The sequence below is a fragment of the Aristolochia californica genome, unplaced genomic scaffold (genome assembly GCF_029961685.1).
Source record: "Aristolochia californica isolate CCGP_79_NKW_82.1479 unplaced genomic scaffold, dmAriCali1.0.hap1 SCAF_12, whole genome shotgun sequence".
In the NCBI taxonomy this organism is placed as follows: domain Eukaryota; kingdom Viridiplantae; phylum Streptophyta; class Magnoliopsida; order Piperales; family Aristolochiaceae; genus Aristolochia; species Aristolochia californica.
The window spans coordinates 31,005,743-31,025,267 of NW_027181793.1; the positions used below are offsets into that span (position 1 = coordinate 31,005,743).

A 19,525-nucleotide genomic window follows, 5' to 3' on the forward strand; every position below is an offset into this window, starting at 1 on the left:
ACATGATCTTTAACATATGTAACACTTAAATCCAAAAAATTTCCCAAAAGTTATAGCATCAAGTGTAGGTTGAAATTATTGATATTTAAGAGCATTGAAAGGAATACAAACATGAAACATTCATTTCATATACTCCAATTTTGCCATTGCAACAACTCTTTCCCCTGTCATTAAACATCTAATGCATGGTTGAGACCCAGGGTTACTTTGCAAAGGATAATACTGTCCCAAGGACCCATTATTCTTAGATTGAGTACCTATAAATTCAAGTCTTTTGTTTTTCCTAAAAGTTTACCATTTATTTTCATCTTTTACATCCACTACTCTTGCCCTAGATGAAAACGCCCTCTTAAAGCCATCTAAGGCACAACAATTCTAATATTCTATTTCGAACTTTTAGACAAGGAGTAAGTTTCCCTTTCCCTTTTCTTAAATGAGATTGCATCCTATATATTCCTCCACTATGAAAGTTTTTCGAATAATAAAGACATTAAAGTTTTCTACCATTAACACCTTTATCTACAACAAGTAATATGCAAAGATTTTGTCTTTACTCATGTTACTTGTGATGCAATAGGTGGTGTAGATAGAGTTGAGCTAGAACTATTAGCCATGACAATAATACCTTACAAACTTCAAATTCAAAAGATATAAAAAAATTTACGTACTAAAAAAAATCGGACTATCAATTAAATAGGTGCCCTGAGACAAAAACTGCATATTCATAAATACAAAAACAAAAACACACAAAGGTGACAAAAGAGGATATAATTACTTAACCCTGCATAAAAGAAAATGAGTAATAAGCAACTAAGGATTTGAGTGGTGTGGTTCATCCTATTGTTTTTGGTCCTGTAAGATTGACAATATTTGGTAATAAATGAATTTGTTTTGACAGGTCGATCCATATATATGAGTTGAAATCTGCTCTCACATAAGTTAATTGAAGAAATAATTAGCATGGTTCGTATCATGATTAACAAATACAACAAGATGTTAAAACATAAACATTTGAATTCCAAAAAACAACTTTAATTCAAGTTAAGCACAATGGGACTCTTTTTTCAATAATTACAAGCGCAATGGCATTAAAAAAAGCAACGCATATTCAATCTTCCACCATGCCAAACAAACCAACAAAATAAAATTCCAATAAAAACAATGGGAGAGGTAACTTTTATACAAATTCGTAAATTGAAACATAAGATTAGTCAACAATGGCCTTGAATTCAGGAAGAGATATCCCTTTTCAGCATATTGACTATGACATTCTATAGTGGATAAAATTCTACCAACCCTCGTAGGTAAGAAGGCCTATAAGGATCTCTGGAGAAATGTATTGACAAGAAAACAAAAGAAAAGATACAAAAAACAATGAATAGCAACAAAATCCAAATTAAATAGTATGAAACAATTTATTGTACAATAAAGAAATTTTTGCAATAGGATGCTATTGGGAGACTCCAGGACTAGCCAAGAAACTGGCAAGGTGGTTAGTATAACTAGGGGAACAAATGCTTGAGATGGTAAAAAGTCTACATAATCCCTTAACGCATCTCATGAGATTTTTGTAAAACAACATAACAACTACATGCTAAGAGGTCCATTACATGATAAAATGTGAAGTATAATGGTTTCTTCGACCCCTTCCTTTATATCAGTGATCCCTCCAAATACCCCTTCAAATCTCTGCAAGCCCCTGGGTTTAGATGTACTGCACAAACATCTATCGCGAAAGTAAACCTTTAACAAAAAATTTAGCTAACCAGGTTTTCTAAAAATTGCTCACTCTAAGGTACCAACTTCCCCTTAGTATTGTTTTTTGTTGTTGTTCTTTCTCTTTATTTATTTATGTTGTTTCTTATCTTTATTTAATTTTGTCATTTCATCACTTTATTTTCATCTCATCCTCATTGTTAGGAATTAGAAACCTTAATTCCAAACTAATGAGAGTAATAATAATAATCGCGAAAGAAAGGAAAAGTAAACACAAAAATAAACAACAAAATTTATATAAGTTCGCCTCAAGGTGAGACTACGTCTTATCTTCCGCTATTGCAGTAATCCACTATAAAGATGAAATAGTTTACAAGAGAAATCACACACACTTATAGGTGTTTTCTCTAACCTCTTTCGGGTTGCAACTCCAGCTCCTTCTTGGTGATGATAAAACCCTAATAGTGGTACCCCTCAATTATAAAGAGAAAATTAGGTCAACCGCGATACAAGAGTAAAATTTCAAAAATGCCCTTAATGAAACAATAACTAATATATCCATGTATCGACTCAGCATATGGCGTTGATTAAGCTCCACAATTTAACACTCATGGTGTTATGTTTTCCTATTTAAGTATGTGCTCCAAATATATGAAAATAGATTCACAAGTACATGGGGAGAAAGAATTCAGTATAAGACAAGTTTGACGCCATAGAGTAGATATCTACCATCGAACACAAGTCAATTATTTGTTTGTATAGTAATGCTCTGAGGAGAAATTAAGTAGTAAAATGGATACCATCGGTGTTTGTCCTTCATCAACTGACAATTACATAAACCCATAGGGTTACACAAAAAAAACAAAAAACTAGACAATCAAAGAGAGAGGCTCCCATGAGATGGAGTGCAACCTCAATCTAAGAAGGCAATCGTAGACCTCTAGATGAATGCAGCTCCCGGTCTCCAAGAAGATGATTGTTGAACTACTGATCCTTCTTAAAAATAGAAGAGTCTTAAAACCTAGAGACTAAAGACTCAGATTGTCAGAAGACCCTCTGAAATGGCCAAGGACGAGTCTTCCAAATAGACCCTTAGAGTGTTGCACCTCCTTCTATTTAAAATTTCTGGAGTTAGTTTTGAAAGTAGAGTGCTACATTATTGCTTCATTTTGTCTAAATTATGATGTACTATTATCCTTGTGTTTCTTTAATATTTCTTCAATTTATCATATTTTTATTACTTTAGAGCAATACCTAAACCCACTACCTAAAAAGTATAAGAATGTGTCCAATATCTAGCGTTAGTCAAGTCATTTTATTATCCACTCAAAAAGTGGTATTTTGAGTTTACCCTTAAAAAAAGAGTAATCTCTTTTTCATGCCTGAAATTAAGTGTGTGTTTTTTTTTTTTTGCCTTTGAACTCTATGACCATTTTGACTTGTATATAGACTTTTGTTAAAGTTATGAGTAATTTTCTTTCTCATATTTATTGTTTGAGGGGATGCTCAATGGTGCTTTGTTCGAGGAGAAGATTGTTGGGTATACAACTAAAGTCCCACATTGAATAGAAATAGGGAAGATCATGGATATTTAAGTGTGGACACTACTTCTATTGGTATAAGGCTTTTTGGGGGTAAAACTCAAAAGTAAATCCACGAGGACTTAAACCCAAAGTGGACAATATCATATCAAAGAAGATTAAAGATAAAAAATATTTTTCTTTGTAAACTAAAGTTATAAATTCAAGTTTAAGCAGGAGTGTTGAGGAGCTTTTTAAGTGGGAAAAAGTCCCATATTAAGAAGTATTAGTAAAATGATTATGTTATAAGGTTAAGCAATAAGTAGTTAGTCAAAATAATTCCACCTAAAAATAGAATACAATATGGGGTTGAAAACGATTCTAACTACTATCTGCTGGGAAACGCTTATCAGCCGTCTGCGCCATCGAAGGATGGGGAGGAGGGCGTCTGCTCCAGTTTTATGGTCTTCCTCATCTTCTTGACCGTCGTCTCAGCGGATTTTTTGGCAAGGAATTGGAGAAAGAGTTGAGTGGACAGAGTGATGAGGAAAAGCGCTGCGGATTTACGATTTCCATTACTCAGCCCAGAGGAAATGCGGGAACGAGAGACTCGATGCTTTCTTCCTCCGTCCCGTTCTTGTTTTCTACAAACAGAAAAGCTCCGATCAGACGAGAAGCGCTCAAATGGGTATAAGCGCAGAGTGCACCGAATCGCATCTTCTCCTTGTGTCAAAATGTCGACTTCACAAGGGTTCCCGCCAACACAATCAAAATACCGCATCAAAACTATGGGCCTAATGGGGCTACTGATACAGTGAAATCACAAATTCTGGGCTGAGCCATCTTTCGACCTTGGTCACTTTCTTTTCCTTTCTTTTCTTTTCTTCGGGTTCCTAATTTCAGCTAAAATTGGGAAGAGGGTCTCCTGTCCTTCAACCCAAAATATGTTCTCTGGTCTTGGAAGAAAAAAAATTAATCTGAAAATCCCTGAATCTTATCAATCAACCCTTTTAATTTATAAAATAAATGATTCAAAACGTTGATTAATGAACTACTTAAATTTGAAGGCTAATTAGAATAAATGATCACAATCCGCCTCCCTAACCAGGGAGTTTCTCCCTCTGTGCGTGGACAAGGGAGGGCCATGGATCACTTCCATACTCTATCTGCTGTAGAATAGCAAGCTTTAGTAATTTACTACAGTTTTGGACGTTAACCCCCCCGCCCTGGTGCCCCTTCAGAGCAACCTGCGACTTGGGCAGTTTGGCACTCCTTTCTCCAGCGATTCTAGCGGATTTCAGTGGGGTAATGCGAAGCGTCTCTGCAGTGGGCGTTTCGTGCGTATCAGAAGAAACCACATGTAAAAGTAAAACAAGATAGATAGAAACAATGTTTTCCTTCCTTAATTCTGGAGGACTACAAGCACTTGTATTTATAGGAGTTTTGTAGATAAGATACATCTGTTACAAATATTTGAAAAATATTTAAATTTGAACAGATTTGGTTATATCTTGGATTATCTTCCATAATCGTCATCCTCATCTATTTGTTTAGCTTTATCTGTTTGTTGAGATTCAGTTGTTCCAATACGCCCCCTCAATCGCAATGGGAGCTCGTGTACATTGTGATTGGCTCGAAGTTGGCAGAAACGTGCAGTGGGAAGCGCTTTTGTGAATGAGTCAGCTAGTTGATCTGCGCTGGAGATGAACCGAACCTGTAGTTGACGTTGGGCAACCTGATCGCGCACAAAGTGAATGTCTAGTTCGATGTGCTTTGTGCGTGAGTGATAGAGAGGGTTAGCCGTGAGATATGTGGCCCCTATATTATCGCACCAGAGTGTAGTTGTACGTTGACTTGAGATGCCGAGTTCAATGAGAAGAGAGCGGAGCCACATAACTTCTGCAGTGGTATTAGCAATGGCACGATATTCTGCTTCGGTACTGGATCGTGAAACCGTTGGTTGTTTGCGGGAGCTCCATGATATTAAATTAGAACCAAGATATACACAATAACCATTTACAGATCGTCTGTCGTCGGGACAACCGGCCCAGTCGGCATCAGAGAAAGCATGTATTTCTGTGGATGAGTTACGGCGGATGAGAATGCCATGGTGAATAGTTTGCTTAAGATATCGAAGAATGCGTTTGACTGCGGTCCAGTGCTCTGTAGTTGGACGTTGCATGAACTGGCATACTTTGCTGACTGCAAAGGCGAGGTCGGGTCTTGTAAAAGAGAGATACTGGAGAGAGCCAACTGTGCTGCGATAAAAAGTAGGATCACTGAAACAATCACCTTTGAATATTGATAAGTTGGCTGTTGTGGACATGGGGGAGTTAACTGGCTTAGCTTGTAGCATATTGGTTTTCTTGAGCAGGTCAAAAATATATTTCTGTTGTGAGAGAAAAAGTCCACAATCATCATGTAGTGCCTCAATACCCAAAAAATAGTGAAGCGGCCCAAGATCTTTTAGGGCGAAATCTTGCTGAAGATTGGTGATGATTGAGTGTAAAAAAGATTGGTGAGGCCCAGTGATGATAATGTCATCAACGTATATGAGTAAGAAAATAACAGTATGTGTTGACCTGAAAATGAATAAGGAAGTATCGGCCTTGGAACCAGTAAAACCCATTTCTACTAGTTTATTGCTGAGTCGTGAGAACCAAGCACGGGGTGCTTGTTTGAGCCCATAAAGAGATTTTTGGAGATGACACACAAACTCAGGACATGATGGATCTGAGAAACCAGGAGGTTGGGTCATGTAAACCGTTTCTTGTAGATTTCCATGTAAAAAGGCATTTTTGACATCTAGTTGTCGTATAGGCCAACTGTGTGATACTGCAAAAGAGATAACAGTGCGAATGGTTGTGGCCTTGACCACTGGACTAAAGGTAGCATCATAGTCAATACCTGGCAATTGATGAAAGCCTTTTGCAACGAGGCGGGCTTTGTAGCGATCGATGGACCCATCAGCCCGTTTCTTGATTCGGTAAACCCACTTGCAGCCCACGAGGTTAATGTTGGGTTGTGGAGGAACTAGAGCCCATGTGCCATTATCGATGAGGGCCTGAAATTCTTCAATCATGGCCTGTCTCCAATGTGGATTTTTCGAGGCAGTAGAGAATGAAGTAGGTTCAATTTCCTGGGTTTCAGTGATTAAGGCCCGTGGAGGGGGAGTCATATCTGGGGGGAGACTTTTGGGTTTGTGTATATTATTTTTGGATCGTGTGATCATGGGATGGGAGTTTTGATTTTCAACATGGGGTTCGGGTTGAGATTTTGGGCGGGACGGTAGGTCTGGTTGCGACGGAGGGTTATGTGGCGACGGGTTCGGAATGTGCGTCGGGTTTGGATTTTGCAACGGAAATTCATTCTGCGACGGAAGGGTATTTTGCGATGAGAGGTTGTTGTGCGCCGGAAGAGGAGGTTGCGACGGAAGGGGATTTTCCGTTAACGGAAGGGGAGGTTGCGACGGAAGGGGATTTGCCGTCAATGGAAGGGGAGGTTGCGACGGAAGGGGATTTGTCGTTGACTGAAGAAGATTTTGCGACAGAAGGGGATTTTGCAATGGGGGGTGTGTTTGTGACGAGTTAGATTCTGAAAGAGAGAGAGATGAGGGTAGTGATGGGAGAGGGGTCTGGGATGCAGGAGAGGAAGAATCTGGTTGCTGAAACGGGAAACGGGATTCATCGAAGATTACGTGCCTGGAGATAAATATTCGGCCTGTTGATTGTTGCAGGCACCGATATCCTCGATGATTGGGGCTGTAACCAAGGAAGACACAGAGGTCGGAGCGGTAAGACATTTTGTGTGAGTTATATGGGCGAAGATAGGGCCAACAGGCACACCCGAAGGTACGGAGGAATGTATAATCGGGAGGTTGGTTGAAGAGGCGTTCAAGTGCAGTTTTGTGTTGAATGACGGGAGAGGGGAGGCGATTTATGAGGTAGGCGGCAGTGGTGAAAGCATCGTCCCAATATTGGTGGGGAACAGACGCAGAGGCCAGGAGAGTGAGACCCGTTTCAACGATGTGACGATGACGACGTTCAACAGTACCATTCTGTTCGTGAGTGTGGGGACATGATAGACGATGAATGATGCCAGAGGTGAGAAAATGTGATTTTAAAGCCTGAAATTCACCTCCAAAATCAGTTTGCACGCTTTTGATTTTACAGTCAAAGTAGCGTTCAATTTGAAGTTGGAAAGTGATGAAGGTATGTGCAACTTTTGATTTTGCAATGATAGGAAAAAGCCAAATGAATTTAGAAAAATCATCAATGATGCTTAAGTAATAGAAATTTCCATGAAAAGACTCGGTGGGTGAGGGCCCCCATACATCCATAAATAGTAACTCAAAAGGAGTAGAGGAAATAGATGGGGATAAATGAAATGGTAATTTATGACTTTTCCCTAATTGACAAGCATGACAAACTGAAAAACTTTTATTACTGGTGACTGCGAGATGATGCTTGGAAAGGATTGCTTTCACTGTCCGTAAAGCAGGGTGACCGAGGCGTGCATGCCATTGTGAAACCGAGACTCTTTCGCCAATGTAAGAAGCTGGACTGGTGGAGGGAGATGAGAGAGGATGCAGCGGATAAAGACCATTCTTACTCGGTCCTTGAAAGAGGATAGCTCCCGAGGATGGATCCTTGACACAGAAAAAGGACGGGTGAAATTCAAAATAAACATTATTATCATTTGTGAATTGAGAAACTGATAATAAGTTCTTTTTGATTTCAGGAGCATGCAAGATTTTGTTGAGAACGAAAGATTTTGAAGCTGAATGAAGAAGAGAAGAGCCAGTGTGAAGAATTTTCAAACCTTGACCATTGCCCACTTGAATTTGATCCGATCCAGGGTAGGGATCTGCATTGAGGGAAAGGTTGTGGAGATTGGAGGTAATGTGATTTGTTGCACCAGTGTCAGGGTACCAGTTTGGATCATATTTTAGTGCAGGAGTTGGAATAGGAGGTGGGTGTGATTGAGCTATGTTTGCTTGAGGATTTGGTGTGGAGGGAGGTTGGAATTGTTGGTCGAACCTATACCAACAAGTAGTAGCTGTATGGCCAATTTTGGAGCAGATTTGGCATTGAGGTCTGTTTGAATTTGACACATGGTGAGGTGAGGTATTTTGGAAACCACGCCCCCTACCTCTGAACCGATTTCCAGAGTGAGGAGCACCTCTATTTGAAGGTGAACCACGATGACCTCGACCATGGTAGGAGGTGGCAATATTGGCCGAGGGTAAGGTGAAGTCATTGGAGTGATTTTGGTGCTCAAGGCGATTTTCATAAGTGAGCAGGTAACCATATAGGTCATCAATAGAGATTGGATCTAATCTGGTGGTTATAGAGGTAACAAGGGGGTCATATGAGGAAGGAAGACCAGCAAGAAGATAGGAGGTGATTTCTGAGGGGCTGAGGGGATGACTAATAGCGGAGAGAGTATCTGAAAGTTGTTTTACTTTGGTGAAGTAATCGGTGATTGAGAGGGAGGCCTTTTTAAGAGTAGATAATTGGAATCGAATACTGAGGATTCTGGCAGAGGAAGTGGAAGAAAATGATTTTTCTAATGCAAACCAGACTTCTCTAGAAGTTGTAAGACCAATAACTTGGGTGAGAAGAGATTCGGTGAGGGAAGAGAGGAGAACACTTAGAATGGTTTGATCTTGTTGTGACCAGTGAATATATGCAAGATTGGGGATGTGTATGGAGCTATTGGAAGATGAAGGAATTGTGAGAGGTGGGCAAAGAATGGAACCATCGAGATAACCAAAGAGATTTTGACCACGGAGGTATGGAATGAATTGGGCTCGCCAAAGAAGATAGTTGTCTTTGGTGAGTTTGATTGTAATGATATGATGGAGTTGGGTGGGGAGAATGGAGCTGGCTGTAGACAAAGAAGAACTGTTGGAAGAAGGTTGGCTTGTAGAGGACACGTTGGAAGCCATGGATGAGCGACGTATGTCTTTGGAAGCTCTGATACCATGTAAAAGTAAAACAAGATAGATAGAAACAATGTTTTCCTTCCTTGATTCTGGAGGACTACAAGCACTTGTATTTATAGGAGTTTTGTAGATAAGATACATCTGTTACAAATATTTGAAAAATATTTAAATTTGAACAGATTTGGTTATATATTGGATTATCTTCCATAATCGTCATCCTCGTCTATTTGTTAGCTTTATCCGTTTGTTGAGATTTAGTTGTTCCAATACCACAGTCCTAGAGTCATCTTCCCTTTCTTAGATTCGCTCCTGGATGAGGTGCTCTCAGTAAGGATGGCCGCGGTGCTTCATTCTTCTACCTTCTCCTCTAACTTCTGTCAATCGTCGCAAGTCCTTTGTGGCTTTTCTTCGAATATCTCAGCTTCGTACACCCGTAAAAGCTTCCTCTCTTGTCCTGCTCAAACCACTAGCAAGAGGATCGTAGGCCTCTCATCAGTCCGAGGTAAAAGCCACGTTTTATTTTGTGCCCCCATCGATTACATTCGCCAAGGAAATTTTCGGCTCTGTCTCTCAGCAAAGCCCAACGACGAAGTTGAGCTCGAATTGCTTGGAAAACCATCACCAGTGGTACCTCCATCTCCTGGTTCTACTATAGAAGTAGAGGTCACGGATTCTCAGAAGGCACAAATAGATGAGGTCTTAGCTCCATTTTTGAAGTTTTTCAAAGCTAAAGATTCATTAGAAGCTCAAGATGACAAGGAATTAGAGGTTAGTGACGAGAAAAAAGAAAAAGAGCCGAAAACAGTAAAAAAAGTGAAGGTGGAATACTATGATCCTAAACCCGGTGATTTTGTAGTTGGGGTTGTCGTGTCAGGTAATGAGAACAAGCTTGATGTTAATGTTGGAGCCGACTTATTAGGTTCAATGCTCACAAAAGAAGTACTTCCTCTGTATGGCGAGGAGCTTCCGTACCTTCAATGCGATTTGGCAAAGGATGCCGAGGAGTTTATGGCGCCAGGGAAGATTGGGATTGTTAAGGACGAGGAGGCTTTTAACAGAGAATTGATGCCGGGAAGGCCAGTTGTTGAGGTGGGTACTGTTGTTTTTTCGGAGGTCCTGGGAAGAACGTTGAGTGGAAGACCTTTGCTGTCGACAAGAAGATTATTCCGGAGAGTTGCCTGGCATCGAGTGAGGCAGGTTCTCTTCTCGTCTGCATTAAATAACTTTGCCATGGGCCATACTTCCACTTTAATTTGCTCTCCATTTTAATGTTCATATAAACCTGTTACAATCCGAACGCCAAAGCTACTTCTGCCTATGTATATATTTTTTTCCTATATATAACCATTACGATTTGCTGTTATACATAATCGATTTCTAATTACATGAAGTCAGGACAGCGTATTGCTCCTTCATTGCTTGGATTTAGCCTCTTCTTGGGTGAAAGCCCTTTCTGTGGAGCGGCAGTTCTGAAACAATCCCTCCAAAAGATAAATATCTGCTACTTGTAGAATGCAACAAAGGAGGAGAGAAGCAAAGAGTTGAGGTTTCCAAACGAGTTACTACTCATGTATTAATCTTGGATTCTGAAGTGTGGGTTTAAGTTGGAAGGAGAGAGACTGAGGTGGAGAGAATCATCCTCAATAACATTTTGTATTTTTCATTGCTTATGCTAATCCTTCAGTGAAAATTTTATCCTTTTCTTCGTGAACTCTACTGTATAAGCAGTTGCATTTCAGTTTTAATATGTTAAAAGTTTTGATAATTGGTCAAAAAGAAGAAATCTCGGCATGGGAAAAAAGTATCCTGTATCCGTCTCTTTAGTCAGGGTTGCTGTTTGATGTTATTCCTGTATAAGTCTCAGAGGAATGCTGGTGAATTAATATGCAGCTTGAATCAAAATGATATTTTTTTGTCCATGTGCTTCTCTATTTTATAACTTAATACATGCAGTGAGTTTCTGAATTAGTATTTTATGGCTGTAGATAAAACAATTCAATGAGCCTATTGAGGTCAAAATATCTGAGTGGAATACTGGTGGTCTTCTTACACGAATAGAGGTATGTCAGGTTTGCGGTCTGCTACAATTGCTATAATTCTTCTTTCTAAAATGAATATGAGTTGTTACAGTTTTTATTTCTTTTGTTATAGTTGATTGCACATTTAAAAGTAGTATTTTGCAGGGTTTGCGAGCATTTCTCCCTAAAGCTGAATTGGTGAAAAGAGTCTATAGCTTTGCAGCTTTAAAAGAAAATGTAACCATATTTTTTTGGAGAGTTTATTTTATTTTTTCAGTTTCACAACACCAACTTTTTGAATTGTTTTACTTGGACTTATGCAAACCTTCTGTTATCTTACTTTGATAATATAAAATGTGTCTCAAAAGAGTTTGTTCTGTTCAGTAACGTTGAATCTCATTGGAGTCATTCATTCTGATGCAGGTTGGCCGCAAGATGTTTGTTCTCATTAACAGAATTGACGAAGCTAAGAATGACTTGATAATTAGTGAGAGAGAAGCATGGGTCAGTTGCTCAAATTGATATTACATCTGAAAAATGTGTATTTTTAATTTCACCACTTACTTTTATCATGGAAGTTGGTCACGAGTTCAACAAGTGCTGTCTGTTGATGTTGACGTTACTGATTTGCATGAAGCTTAAGAGCTGCTAAAGGCTGTGGAATCGTAGCTTCTTTTATAGTTTTACTGACAACTTTAGAACAGTAAGCAGGGTGAAGCAGGTTTCTCACTGCTATGTTTTGGCTGTGGTTTTGGACAAAAGCCAACTCAAGATCTCAATATTAAAGTGGAGAAGCCCAACCCAAGTACTTATATTAGGTTGTTGTTCAATCTAATCTAATATAGGACTATTCTTAACACTCTCTCTGGCTCCTAACACATGTGTCATTTTGGGTGGAGACTGACTACAGAAGGAACCAGCATACCTGCTGTATATGGTAGGCTGACCCACATCCATCCGAAATGACTGTCCCTAAGGAGGCTTATACCTAACATATAAATCTAACAGGCTAATCTGGTACAAGCTACAACAATTTGATCTTACCTTAAAACTTAAAAAAGAGAACCATCCATCCATTCCAGTGGGTAAGACTTCATTTGTCTCCATCTGCTTCCTTGCTCTCCTGGTATGCACTGTCTTCATCAGACCCACCCATGCAGAAGGGCTTGCTGCTGCTGTTGCAGTTGGCACAAGAACACTGGCATCTGGGGTGGCACAACCACCCTTCCACTCACAAAGTTTGTGACGGAGGATTTGGTTGAAGAAGATGACTTGAGTTTTTTCCAGGAACGTGCTGTTTTTATGGGTCATTAGAGTTTTCCTAATCAACTCATTAGTGACTAATAAGAATGCTTTACTGCATGATTTTCTTCTTCACCTGTTTTAAGCTATAATGCACTTTTAGCCTTTTGAAATATCTTTGTTCTGTTGTCTAGATTAATGATTATATTGAGTTTGGAGAAAATGTTTGATTGAGGTTATTGGCCTTGGGATGTAAGAATCATCTCCAAGTATGTTTCACTAAAAAATGGTGTTAAATTTCTGAAAAAGATAAATAATTCATTGACTTGTTTTTATTTAAGTACACTAGGCCTTTATTTATAATAGATGAAATACATGGAATCATAATGAAATTAAACTACCCAAGTCCCATTTACACCCAAACTTTAATTAATAAAGATAAGTCTTAGAAAATAAACATTTGTACATAAATAGAAGACTAAATAACTAAAAGTCCTCTAAACTGAAACACTTTTGTGAGACTTCAATTTTCATTGGTTAAAAGAATTCTTAATAAATTGAAATTCTTCATCTTCCGTTCTCTCCTTTTCTTGGATATTTTGGTTACACAAAAAATATCACAATATGTGGAATAAAATACCTCTTTCTTGTACTTCTTCTTGTACTTTTTCTCCTCAAACTAGGGATAAAAAGGATATAAAGACTTAACATGGATAAAACTAATATGGAAGATGAGGAATTCCTTAGAGACGACGAGGTAAACCCTTAGAGAGGTTTGATGGGGAGTCAATGTAGGGACAAGGAACTAATGAAAATAAAGAGACATTGTAATAAAAGAAAAGTAACTAAACTAAACAATAGACCTATGGTGGATTAGAAAAGCATAATTTGTGGGTAGACTAAGTCAACTAACAGAATATGCTCTGATGCCATTGTTGGGTGTTGGGTTGAATCCGCTTCCATCCCAAAATAATTAGCCACTTAGGACACTTGTTGCTCAATCTTATAACCAATTAACTTTTTTTCTCATTTTTCAATGTGGAATTTTTCTCCACTCAACAAATGGAATTGGAAATTTTATCTTTATCTAAAAAGAAAACAAAAAATCCAATAGGATCTCAAATCCCAAGCCATATCAAATATGAAACTTTTAATGGGCATTATGGTTTTTGTTGATTAGTCTAGTTGTGTTTATGTGGAGCCTATTTGTTGTTGAATGTAAGATATTCACTAAGGTTGGGAAGTAAGCACAATCAGCCTTGTGTCTTGTTGTTTTTCTTTTGTCTCTCGTTTGTAGCTAAGTCTGTATTTCTTCCTTTCTCATTTAGTGTTTTATATTTTTCAAAAACAATAAAATTTCAATCTGTCAGCGATATATCAGATTCAAATACATGCACTACGAATGTATCACAAAGTTGAATCTTCGAACTCCAAAGGATCATTAGTTATACAGGTGGAGTCTTGACTCCTGCAATGTTTCTAAGATGCCTGTACGTGCTGTAACTATTAAAAATGTTGGATTTGAGTAGCCTATATTTGATTTTTGTGAGATAACTATCCAACGGTTTTTGTCATTGGGAACTTATTCCACCAAATAAGAGCTTTTAAGGTTCTCAAACTCATCATTGGAGTTTGGTGTGATAGGACATGTTGCAATCCCTTGTATGTTTATTTGTTGTGCTCAACTTTGCAGGATATGTTGCATTTGCGAGAAGGAACTCTGCTAGATGGAACCATTCGCAAAATTTTTCCGTATGGAGCACAAGTGAGGATAGGAGAGACTAACAGAAGGTGAGTTGACTAAGATTGAGGTTATCAAGGATGCTAACCTTTGATTTACTAGGTATGTAAATCTCCTACTTGATGTTTGTCTGCTATTAGGAGTAAGGATCCAAAGCATCTTTGGTTGGACATACTGGCTCCGTAGCTCAATTAATAGCACGTAAGGTGACTGAAATACTCAATAAGATTTTGTCCAACAGCAATCACAATAAGTTTCAAGAGTCATTTGAGGAGGTCGCTGTCTTGAGAAATTTGCATGATTGTGTTTTCTCTAATTTCTGTGTGGAAGAATGGGCACAAAAGTGATAATAATGTGAAAGGTGATGGATAAATGCATCATCCAAGTTACTAACCAGACAGAAAGTCTACATTTGGGTATGTAGAACTAAAAGGCAAGCAGAATTGGTTGACATGGCTGAGATATGACAACCTTATGCAATGAGTGAGCACATTAAGAGAGCACTATTCCCAAATTTTTTAAGTGAACACGATGAAAGCAATTAAAAATGCAAAGATTACTCAAAACAGCTGATAGGTTGAAATAAAGTAGATGATGAATATTAGTTTGGGTTTAAAAGTGCAGTAGGCTACAAAGAAGAAGAATGAACATCGGGCAGGCATTTTCTCATCAGTGATCAGAACCATTTCTCCCTCTTTTGCATCCTATTAATGAAAGGAAAATGATCATGCGTGACCTGGACTGAATCTATACTGGCCTAAACCTTGACTTGCAGCTAATCCCTGGGAATGAGGCTGGGCAAAATCCATGAGATGCAGCTAATCCCTTGGAATGAGCCAGATGATGATTTACTTTTTTTGGTAAGAGAAAATACGAGTAAATAATGGATAAGATTGAGCAATGCACGTGAAAGCTTATTTGGGGTAAAAAAAAACCAAAGGCTCTACTATCATTTTTAGCTGTTTGTGCCATTCCATATGTTGATTAGTTGAACAATTTTCATAGAAATGTTTCCATGTAGATTTTTATCTGCAGACTGAAATGCTTATATGTTTTATGCATTGGCAGCATGTTTTTCCTAAAGAACCATGAAACTTGAAAGTAATCTGTACTGCTTATTCATGCATGGTGTTTATATTTTGCATAATGTGCACCATAGAAGAGAATGTACTGTTGTACTTTACGTGTTAGGCATGAGAGAGAACAGATTTCTTTAGTGCTAGATTTGGGTAGTCTTCCACCTGTTTACTAATATAATATCTTGGGAACATCTACAATCGTCGTGCAATTGTAGTACTTCCATGCTGCTCAAATTTTCTTTGGTGCTATGAATGCTGTTGGTTTGATGATCTAATATCTGTTTGGTAATTTGCAGTGGATTGTTGCATATATCTAATATAACTCGTGGCCAATTTAAATCTGTAAGTGAATTATTGTCCGTGGATGAGAGGGTGAAAGTTCTTGTGGTGAAGTCGATGTTTCCTGACAAGATATCTTTGAGGTAAGCATGTTATGGATACAGTGATTCTTGTTTAAATTCACTCTTTTGTACAATGAAGCAACTACATTTCCTTGCTGTGTTATTTCTAATGTTGCATCCCCTCGTGTGGTCTTATTGATTTATTGATATATTTATTTTTTATCATACACGTATCAGATGCCTCAGCATGAGAATAGAGCAAGTAACTTGAAATTTTTTCTCTCTCTCTCAGGCACATGCTCACTCACATAAACACACCCATTTTCTCTCTAAAAATCATACGTAATTGTTGTCACCAAATAGTTGTGTAGAGAAATCTATTTTATTTAATATACTCATTATTTTTTTCTCTAGGTTTGTCTAGTAATCAAGCCTGTGGTTGAATCCATGGAAGGAAATGAAAGGATAACATTGCCACTATTTGCTTATCTTCCTTACTGCAGTTTTCATTTTTCTTTCTTCCTTTTCTTTTTTTTGGTGCTTATTTATACAACTCTTGACCCGCCGCTCTTCTATTACTTCAAAATTTTCTTCTTTTATTCTTCTTCTTCTTGTCATTTTTTTTTCTTGTTCTTCTCTTGCAATTGCTTGTGGTGCTAATAAGTTGAGCAAGCAGCAGCAAAGACTAAGAAAACCTATCATTTTCCTTTCCAAAAAAAGTAAACTAACAAAATGTATCACTAAACACTGAAGAAAATTTAAGAAGAAAGAAGGTTTGCAACTAGGACACTGGTGCTGCTTAAGCTTGCTGCATTGCTTCACTGAAACTGTTTCACGATATGATTTAATAATAACCCTTTGCATATGTCACTTACATTAATTTGTGGGATTCCCACTAACAGGTTTTAACGACAAATGCCAAACAAGGAAAAAGCTAACCTAGTCCAAAACCACTTTCAAGTAAAATGCTCCAGATAAATTAGGTAGTCACAACCTACAAGATAATCATGAACTTGTGTGAACCTTCTAAAACAACAAACACAAAGTCAAAGAAAAGACCTTACAGTGAAAGTCAGTTGGAAAGAGAGATTACACTCAGTTTAAGGAGCTAATGACAACTCCACAGGATGATCATGAATTTGTTCACACATTCTAAAATAATTTTCAACAAACAAGTATACTGGCTGCAAGGGACTAATAACAACATGCCCTCTAATTTGGGTATGATTTTACTTAGTTGATTGAATTTGTAATTTGAGAAACTGGAAAACTTAGTTTCGTAATCTTAAATTAACGAGAATAATTAAACTATTTAAAGAAAATTGGTTAAAAGACTATCAAAGAAAATATTTTGCAAAATGCTTGTCATTTACATCAACAAGTTTATAATTTCTTTCTTTCTTGCCTACCAGTTATTGCAAGTTCTTTTGCTGGCTATACCCAAACTGTCTTCTTTTTTTATTTTTTATTGTACCACGTGATAATGTTTGACAAATAGGTCATAGTTTAAAATAAATGTCTGATAGTAAAAAAAACAAAATCTGTCATTGTACATGTGTTGGCTCTGATAGCTTTTGTGGTGTTCAGCATTGCAGATCTGGAGAGTGAGCCAGGCATGCTTATATCAAACAAAGAGGTGAATAAATCTTGCACTCATGTTTAATGTTTACCATTTTCTTGCCTAGACCCCTGTTCCCATTAGGAATATTGATTTCTTCAGTGGACTAATTTTTGCATTTATTTTTATTTTCAGAAAGTGTTTTCTGAGGCAGAAAAAATGGCCCAAAAGTACAGGGAAAAACTACCCACTTGGCTAGTAACTCGAAAATCAGATCCGATTTCTCCCCAAGTGCTTCCATTCGATGATGAAGCTAAACTGTATGCAAACTGGAGCTGGTTCACCTTTCAAAGAGAGAAGGAACCCAAGGCCGATTAGGGTGTTTACCGTGAGTTATCCAGCGACTCTGTAACCGTTCCTGTGCTGATCCCAGCTTCATACTGGTAGTATAGGCCACTTCTTGACACCGCCTGATTGAAGCAGTCACCTGTGTTTTTATTTCAGTAGTGGGTTTATATACTATTTAGATCTGCTGTAAATTACAATTTTGTTCTCTAGCAAATATACAATTTGTTGTTCTATTCGCCCGTACTGGTGTCACCTCTGTTTGCAGACCAAGTTAATCTAATACAGTAAAACGACAACTATGAGAAGTTTTTCATCTTCACTTGGAACAAGCATCAACTCTAAATCCCTTTCAGAGCTTACATTTGGTAAGATGGTAGATAATTTAAAATCTTACATTCAAGTGCAGAATCGTTAGAAGCACAATGCTTCTATAAACAAACAACCAACTGATCTTAATTTTAAAATCTCTGGATACGATCTCAGTGATCTCAACATGAAAATGAATATATATCTTCTGCTCCATCAAAAGTGATCGATAGTCTTGGACTAGTAGTGGTAGCCGTAGGCTTGCGGCTCTCAGTAAAAAGATAAACGAGGTGAAAGACTTTCAGCCAGAGCAACATCTCCATCTTTGGAAAAAATAAAAGAAAACGCCGTTGCCGGGGATCGAACCCGGGTCACCCGCGTGACAGGCGGGAATACTCACCACTATACTACAACGACTCGGTTGATAGTTTTTTATTCACTTAATTTATGACAATACGAAGACTTCCAGAGTGTGGGACAAATCTGTTCTTATCGTTTCGATTTAAATAATCCTTACTCGAATAGGGAGCCAACCTCAACGAGTCGACTCGCTCATTGACCTACCCGATCTAACTAGCGACTCGGTTTACAGTCCACGCCGAAGTCAAAAAAATATTATGCAGTCAACATTATATCATCTCGTTCATTATCTTTTATTCTCGTGAGAAGTCAATGCGTAAGAGACTTGGGTGAGTAGACGATAATAAAGCGTCTAAAGTCGTGCGAGAAATTGAAGCAAAGACGAAGCATATTCTCGCGGGTTACTAGTCAAAGGCCCCTCACGTGATGTCTCTAGGTGTTATTATTATTTTAATCGACTCTGATTTCTGTGCGATTATATAAATAATTATACGTAATAATAAAAAGTTTCGCACGGTGCTCTAAGTCTCCCAAACTCATGTGTCACATCGAAAAGTGGAGCCCACAAAGCTGAGTCGTAAAACTTAAAATGGGCCCCTGCCTATGGGCCCAATTTGGTCCCTCCCACCCCTCCCAAGAAGACTCACACCCTATCCGAATTCTGAGTACTGAGACATAAATTAATAATTTATTTATTTATTAGGACATACAGAAAAATCGTACCACCGTCCCCAAACAAAACTGAAAACCCTAACCAGGGAGAATCAGAAACCCTAATCGTGACTCGAGCCTCCCGGGAGTAAAAATTGTTAAAGAGTCCGGTCCCCGAAACAATCCCACGATTTCTTCCTCGAGAAACACTCGCCTGAGCTTAATTAAACAAGGAGAAGGTGACCAATAAACTAGCTTGGAAAAGCCTTTTTCCCTCCGCTCCGCCCCCCCCGAAATATTTTTTTTCCCAAAACCCGGCCTCTGTTGTCATGGCGGAATGCAAATTTTAAAAGAAGCAGAACTCTGGATTTCAACAGGGGAAAACATTGAAGTGGTTGCTCACTCCAAGCCTTTTTTTTACTTTCACAACCTCCGACGCTGCCTCACTCCCATAAGAAATAGACTCCCATATATCATATCATCAAATCTCCACTTCCCAAGGCTCCACCTCTCTTGTTTCCCGCCGGAATCCCCCCCACCCACTTCTCCCCGGATTCTCACTCGCTTTCCCCTTCTTCGGACCGAAAGGCCCTTCTACTTGTAACCGGGTCTCAAGTCTGAACCATCGTATTCCTATGGGTCGACTTGTTTTTTTCAAGAGGTCCGGTTCGAGTCGATGGTCGGATTTTGAAGTTGTT

The 19,525-nt window shown here is 38.4% G+C and overlaps 1 protein-coding gene and 1 non-coding gene across 2 annotated transcripts; one reads left to right on the forward strand and one right to left on the reverse strand.

Annotated features, from left to right (window-relative positions):
• Positions 1-9,463: 9,463 nt before the first annotated feature.
• LOC137946184 (protein PIGMENT DEFECTIVE 338, chloroplastic-like) lies at positions 9,464-17,743 on the forward strand. Its single transcript, XM_068792395.1, has 8 exons — positions 9,464-10,380; positions 11,169-11,243; positions 11,367-11,438; positions 11,625-11,705; positions 14,137-14,234; positions 15,560-15,685; positions 17,192-17,240; positions 17,358-17,743. The coding sequence occupies exons 1-8, from the start codon at positions 9,517-9,519 to the stop codon at positions 17,538-17,540; spliced, it is 1,548 nt and encodes a 515-aa protein (XP_068648496.1). The 5' UTR covers positions 9,464-9,516; the 3' UTR covers positions 17,541-17,743.
• A 418-nt stretch (positions 17,744-18,161) lies between these two features.
• Positions 18,162-18,233, reverse strand: TRNAD-GUC (transfer RNA aspartic acid (anticodon GUC)). Its single transcript has one exon. It is a non-coding gene; the product is annotated as a tRNA-Asp (tRNA).
• Between the last annotated feature and the right edge of the window lie 1,292 nt (positions 18,234-19,525).